The 17,742-nt window shown below is 44.0% G+C and overlaps 1 protein-coding gene across 2 annotated transcripts in view; it reads right to left on the bottom strand.

Moving 5' to 3' along the window:
• SLIT3 (slit guidance ligand 3) overlaps window positions 1-17,742 on the bottom strand; it is a 594,982-nt gene that overhangs the window by 559,611 nt on the left and 17,629 nt on the right. The window contains exon 1 of one of the 2 annotated variants that reach the window (XM_042947176.1): window positions 12,872-12,912. The exons of the other annotated variant lie outside the window; for it this stretch is intronic. Within the exon in view, the coding sequence (XP_042803110.1) occupies window positions 12,872-12,885 (14 nt within the window). The 5' untranslated portion in view covers window positions 12,886-12,912. Of the gene's footprint in view, window positions 1-12,871; window positions 12,913-17,742 lie in introns of those variants that run through there. 2 annotated transcript variants of the gene reach the window in all.

Below are 17,742 nucleotides of genomic sequence, written 5' to 3'. Positions count from 1 at the left end.
CTCTCTCCCCCGCAAAATGTTGGAAAAAGTGGCCTGGCTGAAATAGGACTTTTCTCATGGCTAAAGTGACCAGCAGAGCTAAAGCCATCTAAGAGCTGGAAATCTGGCCAAAGGAAGATGTACTTTGATAAGCCCAAGGGCAGTTCTTAGAATCTGCTCAGATGGCCCTATGCTTATATGTGTCTTTCTTTCTTTGCTTTCTCTCCCCAGCCATCCATTCATCTTTCATGATAGAGGAGAGGAAACAGTATGTGTTCAAGAACCATCAAATCACCACCCCACTAGGTCATACGTGGCCACATTTCACTGTGGATCACCCTCACAGAGCTTCCCCTTCATGCTACCCGCCCCCCCCCCAACCTGTACAACAGAGACATTACTGATTTATTTTCTGACTTTTTCACTTCATCCTCATCAGTTACATAACTACATACAAGTTTAAAAACACATACACGCATTCGGGAGAGAAATGACTGAATTTGATTTAAAAAACTGGCTTCACACTACCTCAGTTGTTTGGGAACTAAGCCTCCCTGGGCTGAATTTCTGACTTGGCAACACTCTCGCATATATAATTTTACACCTGCAGAAGTTTGCAGCCAGTGCTATACAGACAGCTACCTGCAGGGAGGAGAGGAGCCAGAGAGAGGGGCAACCTGGATGGTTGGATGTGGGGGTGGTGAGGGCCCTACAAGGAGGACGGGCAAGCATGGGTCTCTGCTCTTCCTCTCCCTGCAGCAGGAGGGCTCCCGGCTGGCCCCTGTCTTGCTCTGTTCAGCTTCATGCTCCAGCAGGAAAGGGCATACAGGGGGCATATCTAGCTCTTTGCTGGAGGCAGTAGAGTAGAACTTGTAAACTGGTAGCCCATGGGCCAATTCTGGCCTGCAGACATGTTTAGTCTGGCCCTTGATATACTTTTAACATTTATTAATTAATTGCCAATTTGGAAGCATTTCACATACAAATCTGGAATTCTAGATTGTCTCCAAAAAATCAGGTGATCTGACCCACTGGGCTCTCATGGCCACCGGAAACTATAGCTAAGAGGCAAGTGCCCATTTTGGATAAGGTATGGACTCTCATTCATCTGCTTCCTCACTTATGCCACCTGCTTGGCCCTTACAGGCACTGCAGTTTGAGATCCTTCTCCCTGCTCCAGAGCATAATGCTTAAGGAAGCAGGCACTAGAATCAGACAGCCTGGGCTCAAATTTTACCAGACAGTGGTAATGATTTTAGGCAAACTCATCCCTAAGTTTCTGTTTTCTCGTCTGTAAAATGGGTATAATAACAGTGCCTATTTCCTAGGATGTTGTGAGGATTAAATGAGATGAGAAAGTGATTTAGCACAGGACCGGTCATCTAGTAAATACCCAATATGTAAACATTGTCATTAATTTGTTGATTATTATTCGTACAAAACATGAGCACAGGAAGATGGAGAATAGGTTAGTGAGACCTCAGTGCTGAACTAAACTCAAAGGCACGCATACTCCAATCCACAGCTCTCTTCCCAGATCTTCCTAGTCCACTCAAGCACACCCTTCAATAAAACATCCAGAGGGATTATCTCTCCCTTCATGACACACCCCAGGGCATCCCAGTCCTGACTCTCAGAAACAAACAAAAGAATAAATCCTTCCCCAATTCTTCCTACAATGACATATGACAATTTCTTTCTTTCTGAGCAGTAACCTCCAGGTAATGACTACATGTCCAGAAATCTCAAACCTTCCAAATTCTTCCCAGAAGGCCCATTCTTAAAACCCCTCTCTACCCTATAGAGGAGGGCATCTGTGAAAGGCTCCACAAATCGCTGGAAATTATGAAACAGAAATCTCAGAAGAGATTGGGATCAGCCTTTGAAAATGTGGCAAGAAATGTAAGGCACATGATATGGCAGGAACAATGCTATGTGTTCACCAAACAATTCTGTTTTCCTCCTAGGTAAACAGCAAGATTAAATTTCTGGGCACCCCTTATATCTAGGTGGGACCACCTGACTGATTTCTGATTGAAGAAATGTGGATGAAAGTGATACAAGCCATTTCCAGGCAAGGCTATAAAACATCCTTCACATTATACTCTCTTCCCTTCTCTTGCCTTCTTTGACATGTGTAGGCCATGTCTCAAAAATGATAGTGTCCTGTGATGGAAGGAACCTGGGTTCCTGAGTGACAAGATGGTCACAGCCTACTACCAAGACCAACTACACTAGACTCTGATATAAGAAAGTAATACAATATTATAGTGTTTTGCCACTGCTAATCTGGATTTGTTTCTGCAGCATAGTCTTGTCCGTACTGACTGATACACATGGGCGTTTGGCAGAGTGGGAAAGAAAGGCCTAAGAAGCTAAGTATCCATGATTTTTCTCTGTGCTCTGTTTCTAACCCATAGCATGATTTTGGAAAAGCTACCTGCCCCCAACCTTTGAAAGGAGGAAAATAAACTGGTTGATCCCCAGGGTCAGAATCTCACTGACCCTGAATTCTCACCCATGAAAATTCTCACAGGCTTTGGACTCCATTAACACACATTACCTTAAATTATGTTTTTAAGAAGGCCACCTAAGTTCTAGTCAACAGAGGTAGGAAACCTGCAGCCAGCCCACATTAGAGTCTAAATAAATATTTGTGGAGTAATTATTATGCAAGAGCCAATGTGTGCTGGGTGTTGACCATGTACTAAGCACTATTCTAAGTACTTCACATTCAGTGCCTCTTGTAATCCTTACAACCAGCCTTCAAGGCTGGTGCTATTATTAGTCCCATTTTATGAATGAACAAATGGAGGCACAGAGAGATTATGACCCTTATCTATGATTACAAGCTGGTAAGTACACCAAGGGCATTTATATTCAGACAGTTAGAGGTCAGTGCCTGAGAACTTAGCAATCAATCAACTTGCAAAAAATAGAGTCCTGAGGGGTGAAAGGCAAAATGAAATGGTCTGATCAGAGAGTTTCCTTAACATACCCACAATTTTAGCTAAACCAGTAAACTCCAACTTTTTGGGAGTTGGGGCTGTATCTTACTTATGTTTGAATCTCCAGGGTCCTGCACAATGTCTGACATATAAAAAGCACAAATAAACATTTGTTGAATGGCTGAGTGATCTGAACCTAGCTCTTTATTGACATTTTTAACTGAGTTACATTTGTCTTTCATTGACAATGACTTGTGATCCAAATTCAGTATCAGTATTTCATTTGTACCAGTAAATCTGATCACCAGTTAGAACTAGAGTGATCATATAATTTCTCATCCAAACTTGAATGCTTTTGTGAATCAAAGGAGATGCCATTAATGATTATTTCAGGCAAAGAGGCAGAAATTAGGACTGTTCTAAGCAATTCAGCACAAGTGGTCATCCTAGCTACAGTCACAAAAACCCACAACAGAGGTGAGTGACAAAGGAAGTACTCCCAAGGGGCCTGACTGTTCACAATGTCCTTGTTCTTAAGGAATGTCCCTTCTTGTCCACTTGGGCGGCAAACACTTCAAAGCTTATACCATTTGCAGGACATGTCATGGTTAAGTGTCATTCTCCAAATGATGCACATCTCCTAACCCAACAGCCATAGAGCACACACACTATTAACTTTTAATATAGGTGCAGTAATCACTTTAAGAAAACAGGAAGGAGCAGCCCCAGGAATGCAATGATTGCTACAGGAATATAAACATGGATTGCATTGGAACAGACTACATACTTTGTATAAACACTAATAAAGTGAGTTCAGGCTGAGCTGTGACTTTAAAGGAAATTCTTCCCCATAAACATGTCCTGCCATGCCCTAATAACTCTTTAATTTGATGCACATTTGGGAAGGATGATGCGAAGTAATCACAGAATAATGTTAAGGTCTGTTGCGAAGGAGGAGGGGGTGGAATGTGATGCAACTTGGAGCTAACACCATCTACCAGAGAGTTGGCTCCATTGCTCATTTCACACATGGAGGGAATTTGCCGAGTGACATGCAGGAAATCAGAGACAGGTCTTTGCAGGTTCAGCACAAGAAGATTCTGGGTGTCATCTGATGGTTCCATTAGAGGACTCTTGGCCAGTCCATTTCTGGCCTGCTTTCTCTTGCTGGAGACAGCAAAAGTGGCTTCTACTTGTATGTGGACTCTCTACTTCCTAGAACAAGGCTCTTCAAATCTCAACTAGACTATAAGCTCCTTGAGAGCAGAGAATACTTCTCACCTATCTGGAATCACCCATCAGGCTGACATGGCCCCGTACCCCTGCAAGAAAGCAGAACGGCACAGAGCTGAAGCTGTACCATCAGGGATCACGACACAGTATAACTGTGTGGTTGGGGCAAGCCGCTCTGCTCATGTGAGGATGGGGTTAATAGCACCTACTGAACCTTAGCAGGCTTTCAAGATGATAAAATATTCAAGATAAAGGGCCTGATAAATTAAAAGAGTTGTACAAATGTTGGAAAGTATAACTGCTGGAAAGCATAATAATAATAAACAATAATAATAATAGTTTGGCATGTGTTGATTTATCACTATGTGTCAGGTACTGTTCATCTCCTTTGAGTTCCCACAGAAATTCTAAGAGGTGGGTACTATTATTGGCCCTGTTTTACAGAAAACTGAGCTCCCTAGAGGTTATGCAACATCCCCCAGTTCGCACATCTAAGTATTATCCACGAAGTAATGATTTTGGAAGGCAGGCTAGATTGTCAGGGCTCCCTGCTCTCTGCTCTCCTACATCACAAGGAATTGAAGGAATTAAACGAATTATATCTGTCTACTTTACCATGAACAACCAGAGGGCAAGGGTTGTGTGGGAGTCTCCTGTACATCTCCAGGATCCAGCAAAGAATGGGAAAATTAAGGCTTTTGGATCAAATGACTAGCTCCTCCCTCACCCAGCCACTCTTGTGTACCAACTCTTGGCATCCATAACCAAAAGCATCATTGTGCTTCTCTGCTCTCAGCAAGACAAGAGGCCTCAGCCTTGTGCCCTGGCTGCCTTGAAATGTAGCCCAAAGAGCTCATCTATCTAGGCAGGTTCTCCACACCACCCACTGCCCCCCCCCCCCCATACCCCACATACACACCAGGTTCATCTCAAGTACCATGCCTTTGCTCAGGCAAGTCTCCCATTTGTAATGCCTTCTCCCATGGACCAAAATGAATGTAGCTAACAGGAAGCTTGGCTGAGGAATAAGGACCTTCTTTAATAGTGTGCTAAAGAAGAAGAGCTAGAAAGGAAGAGGATACCTTTATAGTACACCAGCGGGGCAGTGATGGACCCACCAACCCCAGTCAGGTGGGAGCCACTTTCCTGCATCTGGCACCAATAAAATGCCTAGGGACAAGAGCTAGGTTGGGAGAGAGAAGGGCTCATCTGATTCTCCAACCAGTCCTGCATGTCCAGACCCAAAGAGGCAAATATCCCTTTCATCATTCATGAAACCATATCTTGCTTATTATGACAATTTTTAAAACTTCTCTGATGATTCCTTTGAGAATCCAATTTGTTTCCTTTGTAAAGAGGAAACAATTCTCTTCTCAGTTTGGGAGGTGGGGGACATTCCATTTATCTTCAGGGGAAAATCTGTTTCCTATTACGAATCACATTCTGTAGGTCTATTTGCGAAGAATAAATCTCTACACTTCATGCAGAAAAAAAAAATTCTCTTTTCGCTGTTCTACAAAAATCCCTGAAGGGAGGCTCCTGCCGTCTCTAGCAATTGTGACAAAGACTGGATTTCCATCCCTTGCTTTGAGTAAAGGGAACTTTTTACTCATTTTCCGAAAATCAGTATCCCAGAATCATCTAGTATACCTCAGAGAGCCTACTATGCAGTAATTCGTTCAATCAGCATTTATGGGTGGAAACTGAGGGTCAGGATCAAGAGAGATCCTGGGAAGCCATGGATTAAAATAAATACATAACCTTCCAAATCCCTGTACTCTGGGATGGAGGTCAGCAAGCTATGGCCCACAGGCCAAATCAAGCCCACTGCCTGTTTTTGTATGGCCCATGAACTAAGAATGGCTTCTATATTTTTAAATGGTTGAAAAATCAAAAGAAGAATAATATTTCACGACACATAAAAATATATGAAATTCAAATTTCAGTACCCATAAATACAGTTTTTCTGGAACACAGCCACACTCATCTGTTTATAGACTGTCTGTGGCTGCTTTCGTGCTACACGGGCAGAGTTGAGTAGCTGCTATTGAGACTGGTACCAAGGGCCTAAATATGTACTTTACAGAGAATTTTTGCTGACCCCTGATCTAGGAGCTTACAAAGTCTGGCAGGTTTGAAAACAAGGAAATATCAGTGTTATAACTGAATGTGTCTCCCCCAAATTCTTCTGTTAAAGTCCTAATCCCCAGTGTGATGATGTTTGGAGGGGGTGCCTTGGAAGGTAATTATGTTTAGATGAGGTCGTGAGAGTAGAGCCCCATGAGGAGATGAGTGCCCTTATAAGAAGAGGAAGAGACATCAGACCACTCTCTTCCACATGTGAGGAAGAGAGAAGGCAGCCATACCCAAGCCAGGAAGACAGCTTTCACCAGAACTCAATCGTGTTTGTACCCTGATTTCAGATTTTCAGCCTCCACAACTATGGGAAATAAAAGTCTGTTGTTTAAGCCATCCTGTCTATGGCATTTTGTTATAGCATCCTGAGCTAAGACAGGCAGCATTCACAATAACCAGAAGAATAAAAACCACAATATTAACATGGAGGGTGATGCATAATGCTTAAGTATGGGCACCAGGGTTGGACTGAAGCTTATTCTGCACCGTGGCTGACTTAGCATCATGATGCAGGGAGTTATTTAAATTCTCTGTGCCTCCATTTCTCTATCTGTAAAATGGAGACAATTGCAATGTCCTCTTCATGGGTTGAGAATTAATCTAGTGTATGCATATCAAGAGGACAGGACAATGCCCAGCCCATAAACGCTCAACATCCCTTTACTCTTATTATCACCACTCCTGCTGCTTGCACAACTTCAGGAGATGCTGTTCAAGAGCATACAGTGAGAATGGCACCCCTGAAGGACATAATGTGCATAGTTACCCAGGAGTTCAGCAATATGGTGGCTCTGATTACAGCTAATATTACAATGATGCCTGCACAGAGTTTTGAAGAAAGAGGGGAGCAGACACACCATTCCAAATGGAGTAGGTGGTTGCCATGTATTTTTATTGCCATGTCATTCACTTTTCCATTATGAAAAGAGACTCAAGAAGACAGTATTAAATGAACTGTGGGGGACTCCAGCCCAGACCCCCAACTTCTATGCCTGTCTTTCGCTCTGCCCACAGTCTCTGCCCAGTCATTCCAGGGTGGGTCTCCAATGCCCACTCCTACGATTACACCTTGCTCCTGGTCCCCCAAACTCTCAGGCTGTGGACTATTTTAAGCCCAAATTAAAGACTCCTCTTTCCTGAATGGTTGCAATTTCAGTCTGTGGTTTGTTCACTCTGACGTGGCTTGGGGCCATGGTGTTGGTGTGTGGGGCACTGCAAAGGGGTAAATTGTTTTAGGAAGGAGGCAAGGGGCTTTGCAGAAACCATTTCACTGCAGCACACTCACTGTGGAAAATACAAGCACATGGATGAACAAATAAAAAGAGAACAACAGTGGGAGAGTCCCATATATCTGGAGAACAATGCTAAAAATAGCTCCATGTCAGAAGCGAGCAAGCACTAGAAGCTATGTAGTGCTTCAAACCCCAGAGAAAGGGACTTGCCATTCAAATTCCATAAACACAAGTGACTTGTTTCTTCACAAGCCTCTTGCTGGAAGGACCTTTGAGGCTCTGACCTTTGAAGGCCTCGTGATCCACAGAAACCTTGCCATTGACCCTAGTACTGCAGAGTAGAGCTCAGGAAACTGAGACCACAGGAAAAGCCTCTGGGGCTTCCCCCTGGGAAATCTGGGTCCATAGTTCAGTGATGGATAAATGAACACAGTGCTGGGTAAGGTAGGCAGGTGAGGAAGAAGGAGACCAGAAGGAAACTGGGTGGGAGCAGGACAGAAATCTACCAAGCTCTCCTAAGTCTAAGTTGAAGGAAACATGGGTAAGTGTGCTCAGGATCCCTCTCTGTTCCTTCCTCTGTCCTTTGCTTCTCATGTTCCTAAGGGAACATAAAGGGAGAGTGAGGGCAGAGTCGTTGCAATTTCTTCCCTATCATGTTTGCAGTCTTATTAGATGTTTCCACCAGACCAATTCCTGATTCCTGATTCCTGGTCAATTCCTGATTTGGCCAGTTGCATTCTGGAAGCTTTCACAGATGCTCAATGTAGACTCCCTAAGCAGCAACTGTGGGTGCAGCTGGCCCCAAAAGACAACACCTCCAGAATCATGAGTCCATTCTGGAATTTAGGTTTCTAGACCTGCACATAGACATGAGGGAGCCTGCAATCTTTTGGCTGAGTACTCCCCACCCTAAGTGGCTAGAAGTGGGTGTCACATTGGCTCCCCACCATTGAATCCCACTGTACAGACCCTGTTTTGTTTGCTTGGAAAACAAGGGTTTTTAAATAATGAGTTTTTGCTGAGCGTGTGGTCCCCCATTCACGTATGCCCTTATGAGCCCCCATCATTCCCTATGTCTTCACAGGCAGCCCAATTCACCCATTTATATTATCTATCTGGCTCAAGTACGTGATTAGATTTGATTCCAGACTTTATCCTGACTAAATGCTTTCCCACTAGTGTAACCAAGTCTCAGGAACTAGTCCTTGCTCCAGGGCCCAGCACAGTGCCTGCCTTACCTAATACAACCACTCAGACAACAGTGGGTGATTTGTATGTACTAACGTGATTGTGTCTCTCACACACAGCTTCTGAGAGGATATGACAAGAGAGAAGAGAAGGGAAGAATTACTCACCCAACCATCTCTCTGGGATACTTGATGCTACAGGTCCACTGAACCACACCCCAAATGCCCAGGGACAAATTGGTGGAGATGGCTGTAGGTGAGCCAAGTCTTAGCTCCAATAAAATTGAGAACAGCTGGCACTTCTGAATACCCTAGTCCCTGGGGGCCTGGGCTGAGTGCACACTGGTAACCGCTAGCCCTTTCCCCCTTTTCTTCTTGTCATGCTTAATTACACCAGGATTATGCTGAGTCAAGCAACCTGTTAGGGTGGGGGCCCAGGCATGACCTTTCCCATTGCTCTCAGCCAGCTCCTGGGTCTCAAGTAGCCGGGTGCATTTCCACTGAGAAACCTAAGAATAAGCTCAGCACTGATGTGCGTGATGCCAAATACTAAGCCCCACACCTCAGCCCCTGGGAGGACAGCCCCTTCTGATTTGAGAGTGAACAAAAGGGCCTTGCAAAAGCCACACCACCTGCATTCAGCCTTGAAACAGAGCCTCCTTGGCCACGGAATGTGGCAACCAACAGTCAGCTAAAGGCAGCCATGGGAGACAGAGGCAGGCCTGCTCAGCACTCTCAAGTACCCTCTGGCTTTGCCAGGGTTTTACCCAAGGCTTGACTTCTAGTTCCTGTACCCTTATTCTAGCGTCAGAGAGGATCACTCTGTGCCACTCCAGGAGCGCATAGCCCTGCACTTCTCTACACACATGTGCACTCATGTTCACATACATGCACAACCTTCTACAAATGCTCAAGAGAAATTTATGCCACCAAGTGCTCTAGATCAGGGTTCCCATTCTTGGATGCACAGTAGAATCACCAAGGGATCTATACAAAACTTGCTGCCCAGGCCACACTGAGAACAATGAAATCAGAATCTCCAGGGGTAGGTATCAGTCATCAATATTATTTTAAAGCCCCCCAGGTGATTCCAATGTGTAGCTAATGTTAAGAATCATTGCCCTGGGTAAACCAAAAACCCTGGAAAATTCCATCCTCCAAACTACACTTTGAGGCTGAGCTCCCAAGCTGGAACTGTGCTCAAGATATGAGGGAAACCTGAGGTTTTTGGTCACAAAGCCACAGAGATTGAGGATATTCATTCAACAGGCACTACTGAGCACGAACTATATACTGGGACCTCTTCTAGGTATCTAGAGATTGTCTCAAGAGCTATACGTGCAGAGTTCAAGTGGCTTGTAAATTCGGTCTTAGCGAGGCTGGTCTCTGAATCAACCAACCGACCAACTGACATTTACCTAACACCCAGTGTGTGCGAGGCTGGCTCTGTAAAAGATGCTATGAAATATCAGGTGAAATTCCTTTTTTTTTTTTTAAGAAGGTGAAATTTCTGACCCCCAGGAGTTTAAATCCTACATGGCAAAGCCTATTTGCACATGGAGAAATAAAAACATGGTATATGAAGGAGAAATGAATATGTGATCAAACAATTCAAAATGACAAAGACACATCAAGCATCTACTTTGTGCCAGGTACTGTAATGCAAGGAGAACAACAAAGATAGGATCCTTGTCCTCAAAGAGCTTGGACTAGAACAGTGGTTCCCAAAGTGGGGTCACCCAGCCAGGAGCATCAGCATCACCTGGGAACCTATTATTCGAAATGCACATTCTTCAGCCTCATTCCAACCTCCTAAATCAGAACTTCTGGAGGTGAGGCCCATCAGTCTGTGTTTAAACAAGCCCATGGGATATCTGAGTGGCTCAGTCGGTTGAGCGTCTGACTTTGGCTCAGGTCATGATGTCGCGGTTCATGAGTTCGAGCCCTGTATCGGGCTCTGTGCTCACAGCTCAGAGCCTGGAGCCTGCTTCAAGTTCTGTTTCTCCCTCTCTCTGCCCCTCCCTCACTCATGCTCTGTTTCTCTCTCTCCCTCTCTCTCTTTCTCTCTCTCTCAAAAATAAATATATATTAAAAAATTATTTTTAAACAAGCCCAGGTGATTCTGATGCCTCCTCAAGTTTAGGAACCAATAGTTTAGAGAACTAGTTAATGCTACAGGCATTGAGAAAGGGAAGAAAGTTCCTCGGATCAAGGGTTGATGAAAGGATTTGACTCCTGGCTCTGACACACTTCTTGGAACCTTAAGCAACTACTTTAGCCTCCTTATGGCCTCTATTTTGTCAACTGTAAAGTAGTAATAAGCAGTAAGCGGTAATGAGGTCTACCATGTAGAGTTGTATTATGAGTACCTGGGTAATGTGTAAAAGTCACCACAACAGTGCCTGGGGTCTAGCAAGTACTCCATAAGTGATCTCCAGCACTAATAGTCATGGTCCAAAGGAGCTGTTGAGCAAATGAATGTTGACAGAGTGAATGAAAGAATGAACTAATTAATTAATGCATGATTGATGGGGACTGGATTTGGCAAGCCTGGAAAGGCAACAAAGAATGGGGACTTCATTCTTGGGCAAATGGGGAGATTTTCAAGATGAGACACAGGCTTCTAAGACTGAGTGGTCATAACACATGACAGATCTTGAGACTGGCATCTTCCTGGCTCAGCTTGCAAAGCAATCTCAAGGAAGGTTTTCCCGCCATAGCAGCCATGTGTTGCTTATGCACTGGGGCTCTGGAGTCAAACTATCTGGGCTCAAGTGCTTACTAGTTGGGTGGTCTCAGATGAGTCACTTAACCTCATTAAGCCTCAGTTTTGTCTTCTGAAAAATGGGTATAATAATAGGACCAACATATAGAGTTGTGAGAATTGAACACGATTAACTTGCATAAAGCAATCAGCTTGGTGCTTTAAATATAGCGAGCCATCTCTAAATGTTAGCTCTTTGTATCACGGCATGCAGCTGGATGCTACCCTGACCTCTACTAAATTACGACTGGCTGGGATTTTTCCAGCAGACCAGCATCACTATGCTTGAGTGCCAGATCCAAACAACACAAAATAGCTGTTGGGTTTCTTCACACCAGCAGTAGCTGCCAAGTACTGGACAGATGCTTACTTGCAGGTTGTATGCAGGTACTTCTCATGAATAGGGGCTGTACAGTGAACCCTAAGACCTAACTACCACTGTGCCCATTTTGCAGATAAGGAAACTGAAGTTTAGTGACTCATCACAGTTTTACAACTATCGAGTGTCAAAACCTGGATTCGAATGCAGCCCTAATTCCAAACCCCACGGTCTTTCTACTGTCATGAAATCAGCTCCGGACTTCCTCCACAGGCTGCCTAAGAATCTTTCCAAATGGGGTCTACCCCCCGAGTAGTGTCAGAGGGCCAGACTCTCTCATGGTGACACTGTGTCACACAAAACATAAGAAGGGAATACAGCTCCCAACTCTGAGTCTGAAAGGAAGTCACAGGTGGGCTGACAGCAGGACGGTGGACACTGCAGGAGATCAGGCTCTTGGATTCTAAGACGGACCCCCACTTGCTAATAATGATTAAATGTGTGTATCAGTCAAGAGGGAAAGGGTGTTGGAGGGGAGGAGGAGAAGTGACTTTCTTTCCCACCCAAAATGGTTATCTAAGCCTCTGTGCACAGAAGGAGCACAACTAAATGTAACACAAAACTCACACCAGCTTTGAGAAACCATTTTCTTCGAAACGAAGCTTTTGGCCCATGAGACAACGCAGCAAGATGAATCCCTCTCATCTCTTCCCAGTCTATTTCCTTAAATGCCAAATTGTGGTCTGTCTTCTTCCCCTTAGATAGTGGATAGCATTCTGCCAACAGCCAAGGAGATGTGTAGACCCACAACGCCTCTTCCTGAGGATTTGAACGATGTCATGAATAAATGGAGAGAAGTATGGTTGGCCTCTCGCCTGCCCTTGAGAGCTTCGAACAAAGATTCCTGGAGTCTAACACCAACACGGATTCCAACCTTTTACCCATTTTGGTTCTATTGGCCCAGAAAGCTGTCTGAATGCTCCCAACCAGAACAAAGAGGACACTGCTTGGGTGCTTTCTGAGTTTTTGTAACAATCACTAACACTTTGCTCTCCCTCAAATCTTATATTTACCTGCAATGGGCCATGTTACCTCCGGCTGACCCCACCTGCCAAAAATATTACTGCATTTTCATATTTATTGTCTTTGTGTTCCACAGTTGCCATGGTAGTAAAATTTACACTCAACAGCCTCACTGCCATTTTCAACTACAAATGGAATTAGTCTGTTCCCAGTTTGGTTCAGCAAAAAAAGGAATATGCATGCACTATATACCAGGCCCTGTGCTAGGTGTAAGGCCTGGGTGCTGAGATGAATAAGAGATGTCTGTAAGATTTTGCTCCTTTACAGAGAAGACTTTTTGCTTCTCTTGTGATGAGATTATTTTTTTATCATCTTTTGGTAAAATATATGTAACATAAAATTTACAACTGTAACTATTTTTAAGTACATAGCTCAGTAGCATTAAGAACATTCCCAATATTACGCAACCGCAGTCACTATCTATTTCCAAATCTTTTTCATCACCCCAAACAGAAACTCTATACCTATTAAGCATTAACTTCCTATTCCCCACCCTACCCCCAGCCCCTGATAACCTGTAATCTACATTCTATCTCCATGAATTCGCCTATTCTATATGTCATTTAAGTGACATCATGCAACATTGGTCCTTCTGTGTCTAGCTTATTTTGCTTAACATAATGTTTTCAAGGCTCATCCTTGTTGTGTGTCAGAACTCCATTCCTTGTTAAGGCTGAATAATATTCTATTGTGTGCTTACACCACATTTTGCTTATTCATTCATCTGTTGATGGACACCTGGATTGTTCCTACCTTTTGGCTAGTGAATAATGCCACAGTGAATAGTGGCATAAGTATCTGTTAGAGTCCTCGCTTTCGATTCTTTGGAGTGTAACCTTGGTAGTGGAGCTGCAGGATCATATGGTAATTCTATGTTTAACTTTCTGAGGAACCGCCATACTGCTTTTCACAGAAACCGTTTTATTTTTATGCTTTTCACAGAAACCATTTTACATTGTATTTTAATTTCTCCACCTTCTCACCAACACTTGTTACTTGCTGGGTTTTTGGTCTTTGTTTTGTTGTTTTGACTACAGCCATTGTGGTAGGTGTGATGTGTGGTTGTTTTTCGGAAGAGCAAACTGAGGAGATAAGAAATGGCTTGGTCATCAGAGCATCACAGGTGCATATGGGTGTACTGAGTACAGCTTTGCCAAATGAACGAATGGATAGTATGTTGGTACCTGATGTCCTATACAACTCTTCCCTGAGTCTCCTGTTTACAGGATTTGAAACTTGCACAAGGAAGCACAGCTCCACAAAAGAGACCCAAGCAGCAACTGAGATGACAAGTAGCTCAGGGCTTTAATTCACGGACCATCTGCACCATCTTTCTGCTTTTGCTTTCACACTTAGGAATCAGTAAAACTTACTGCTTTGGAATCAAGGAAGCCCACTTGGTAGTTCCTCAAAATTAAAGAAGACTATAAGCTATAGAGCATGGTGGCTAAGAAACCAAAGTTACGGGTCAAACAGATGGGCCTGAATTTCAGCTCTACTGTTTGTCACATGTATGACCATGGACAAACTATTCATCCCTTCTGTGCCTCAGTCAGGCCCTAATCCTAGTCTTGTGAGGATTAAATGAAACAATAAGAAACATTTAGTACAGGGCCTGACACAATGTAATGTCCCTATGAAAGTAAGCTCTTATTGTTACTCTAGGGTTACTGCACAGACCCAACCCTCCTTCCACACCCTGCTTCAGCTACTTCCTCTAGTCTCCAAGACCCCTGGGAAAGCAGAAGAGCTCTGGGATGAGGGCGGACTCATCACTTAGTCTCCTAATGATCTTCCAGGCTGACTGGAAGGACTCAGAATACCCATCCAGAGTCACAGCCAGGATTTGAGATGAGGACTCAGTCTTATTTCTCATTTTGGTAAAGAGAGTGGTGCCATCACCATATGGTTCTCCTGCAAGGATACAAAGCCCATACCCCAAGGGATCAGAGAGAACTTTCATTAAAACCCACAGAGAGGACTCCAGTTGGGTAGAGTTTCCAAAGACAAGGCTCACTAACAAAAATTCAGTAACTATAGCAAGGGGCTTTACCACAAGGACCCAAGGGGAAACAGAGAAGGAACGAGCCTAGGCGGGGTGGTATTTCATGCAGGCAGCACCATAATTCTTAAGTGAGTGGAAGGCAACACATTCAGTTTGGCCTGACAGGAAGCTTTATATTAGACTGAAGCATATTGAAAATATCAAAGTCCATGGAATGAAAAACAGTCCCTGGGCCCAATACTTTACCTATAACTTACAAGTTTTCTTGGACACGGAGACCCTCAAACCAAAAGCCAAACCACTGGGGGTGAAAGGACTATTACATATCAGGACTCTGCAGGTGTGTAGGGAGCCATGGCTGTGACTGGAAACAAGCAAAACAAACAAACAAACAAAAAATAATGGATCCTATTTTCTGGGCACTGTGCTAGGTACTCTCCACACATGGTCTGACTGATACAGTATAGCAGCATCAGTGGGGATGCTGGCCCCACTTTATGGAGGAAGAAACCAAGGTTCAAAGTTGGGAATTCACTGAAGGTGAGAGACGGAAAAATTTCTGTGACTTACGTATCATATATTAGGATGAACTCTATGAAATTACTACTATTAAACATTTCCTGCTAACAAAAAAGGCAATCTCATAGGTTTCCACCTAATATAACACATTATATATTAATTACTTATATGCTAATTATCTTATACACAATAAATTGTATCATACATAAATTCCCTATTTTATTGATTATATAATGTCACCTACACATTATACAATATGTAAAGGAGGCTGAATGCTTAGTGGTTGAGAAGGTGGATTCTTAGACTGCATAGGAAACCTGGCTCTGCTGCTGACCAGCTGTGGACGCTGAGTAAATAATGTATCCTCTCAGTGCCTTTGTTCTTCATCTATAAATTGAGCTAATAATAGTACCCCCCTCATAGGACTGTCGTAGAGTAAGAAAACACAGCAACATGCTGGAACAGTGCCTGGCACATGTTACTTAGAAGCAGTCAGTGCTCATGCTTTTGTTCACTAATTCTTTGCAACAACTCTTGGCAATGGCCAGTGCTACCTTGGTTTCACAGTAAGAAGCCCAAGACTCAGAGATTTGCCCAGGATTATACATCAGGTCTTTCTGAGTCTCAAGCCTTGCTGTTCCTTTGAAGCTGCCAGCTTCCCCTGGTGGCCTCTCTGAGCTCTCACTGCCACTTGGTGAAAGAAGAGGTTGAGCCAGCTGATTCTGTGGTTCCTTCCAGCATCCTTATGCAAGGGGGGTATATCAAAGCAGCAGCAGCAGAAATAACAGAATCAAATGCCTTCAGTTCCACTGAACACAGCATCCTTAGCCATGTGGCCAGAAGCATTCCATATTTAGAGTTCCAATTTTTTTTTTCTTTTTCAGCTATTTCTTTCCAGAGTCCTCAGTACATTTCCTAATTAATCACTCCCACTTAATTTCCTAAAGCAATCACAGCCTCCCCACAGGCAAGCAGCCTCATCTTAGGCAGAAGCACACACACCAGCTGGCCCCTCAGCTACGTGGGAGTGTGTGAGCAGCCCTTGGACACAGACCAAAGAGTGGCACAGACATAGGGGAAACGCAGCTTGGGAGCTACACTCAGAAGACACTCTTCCTATGCTGGTGACATGTGGTTTCCTGGTGAGCAAAAGGGCAATGAGATTTGGTTCTCCAAGGAAACCCTAAACTGCCGAAGATCTGGCTGGGGCATCCTGGGATGCAGGGAGGCTCTCCCAGCAGCTACTCTGTGATGTCGGGAACGGGTATGCTTGCTGGCAAGGTCGGGGCTCGGGTTTCTCTCCCAGCTTACTTGTTGTGTGAATTTGGACAAGAGCTTTCTTTTGGCTGAGCCTCTGTTTTCCCATCTTTAAAATGGGAACTGAGGCTCCCAGGTGACTCAGTCGGTTCAGGGTCCAACTCTCGATTTTGGCTCAGGTCATGAGCTCACATTTCATGGGTTTGTGCCCCACATCCAGTTCTGCGTTGATAGCACAGGGCCTGCTTGGGATTCTCTCTCCCTCTCTCAAAATAAATAAATAAACTTTAAAATTGGAACAGTAATATGTGCAACACAGGGTAGGTATAAGGAAGGAGCAACAACCTAGAGGAGCCAGGCGCGCGACATCAACAAGGGAAGCAAAAGAAAAATAACATGATGCCAAATGGCATCTGACACACAGTTGGGAGTCCCAGCCAGGAGTGGTGGGGACTGCAGTGCAAAGGAGACGTGCCTCATCTAAAATCCAGACAATTACTACCACTGAGCCAATCTGACCCCCTACTGCCAAATTTACCTTGAAAACTTATTTATTGAGAGAGTGAGAGAGCATACTGCGTGTGGGGGAGGGGCACAGAGAGAGAAAGAGAGAGAGAATCCCAAGTAGGCTCTGTACTTTCAGTGCAGAGCCCAACGTGGGGCACAAACCCACGAACCATGAGGTCATGACCAGAGCCAAAATCGAGAGTTAGACACTTAAGTGACCGAACCACCCAGGTACCCCCAAATTTACCAATTTCTTAAAAAGAAGCTGGACGTAGATTTTTATATGAATTCACTCAATCTTAAAATGTTGGCAAGAAACGGACATTCAAAAGAAAAATAACAACTCTATGAGCCAATACCATGTGAGCCAAGTACAACACACTGGAAGGCTGAATTTGGCCTACTGGCCACTGGTTTGCAAGCTCTGTCAATGTAACTATTAATTGAGACAATATAATATATAAAGCACTTAGCCATGCACATAACACATAATAAACACTCAATAAATGGTAGCCGGTGGTTATTATGATTACTATTAACTTTTCTGGAACTCAGAACCCCCATCTGTAACAA

Source organism: Panthera leo, chromosome A1, assembly GCF_018350215.1.
Source record: "Panthera leo isolate Ple1 chromosome A1, P.leo_Ple1_pat1.1, whole genome shotgun sequence".
Classification (NCBI taxonomy): Eukaryota; Metazoa; Chordata; class Mammalia; order Carnivora; family Felidae; genus Panthera; species Panthera leo.
This window is presented reverse-complemented; position numbering and strand designations above follow the sequence as displayed.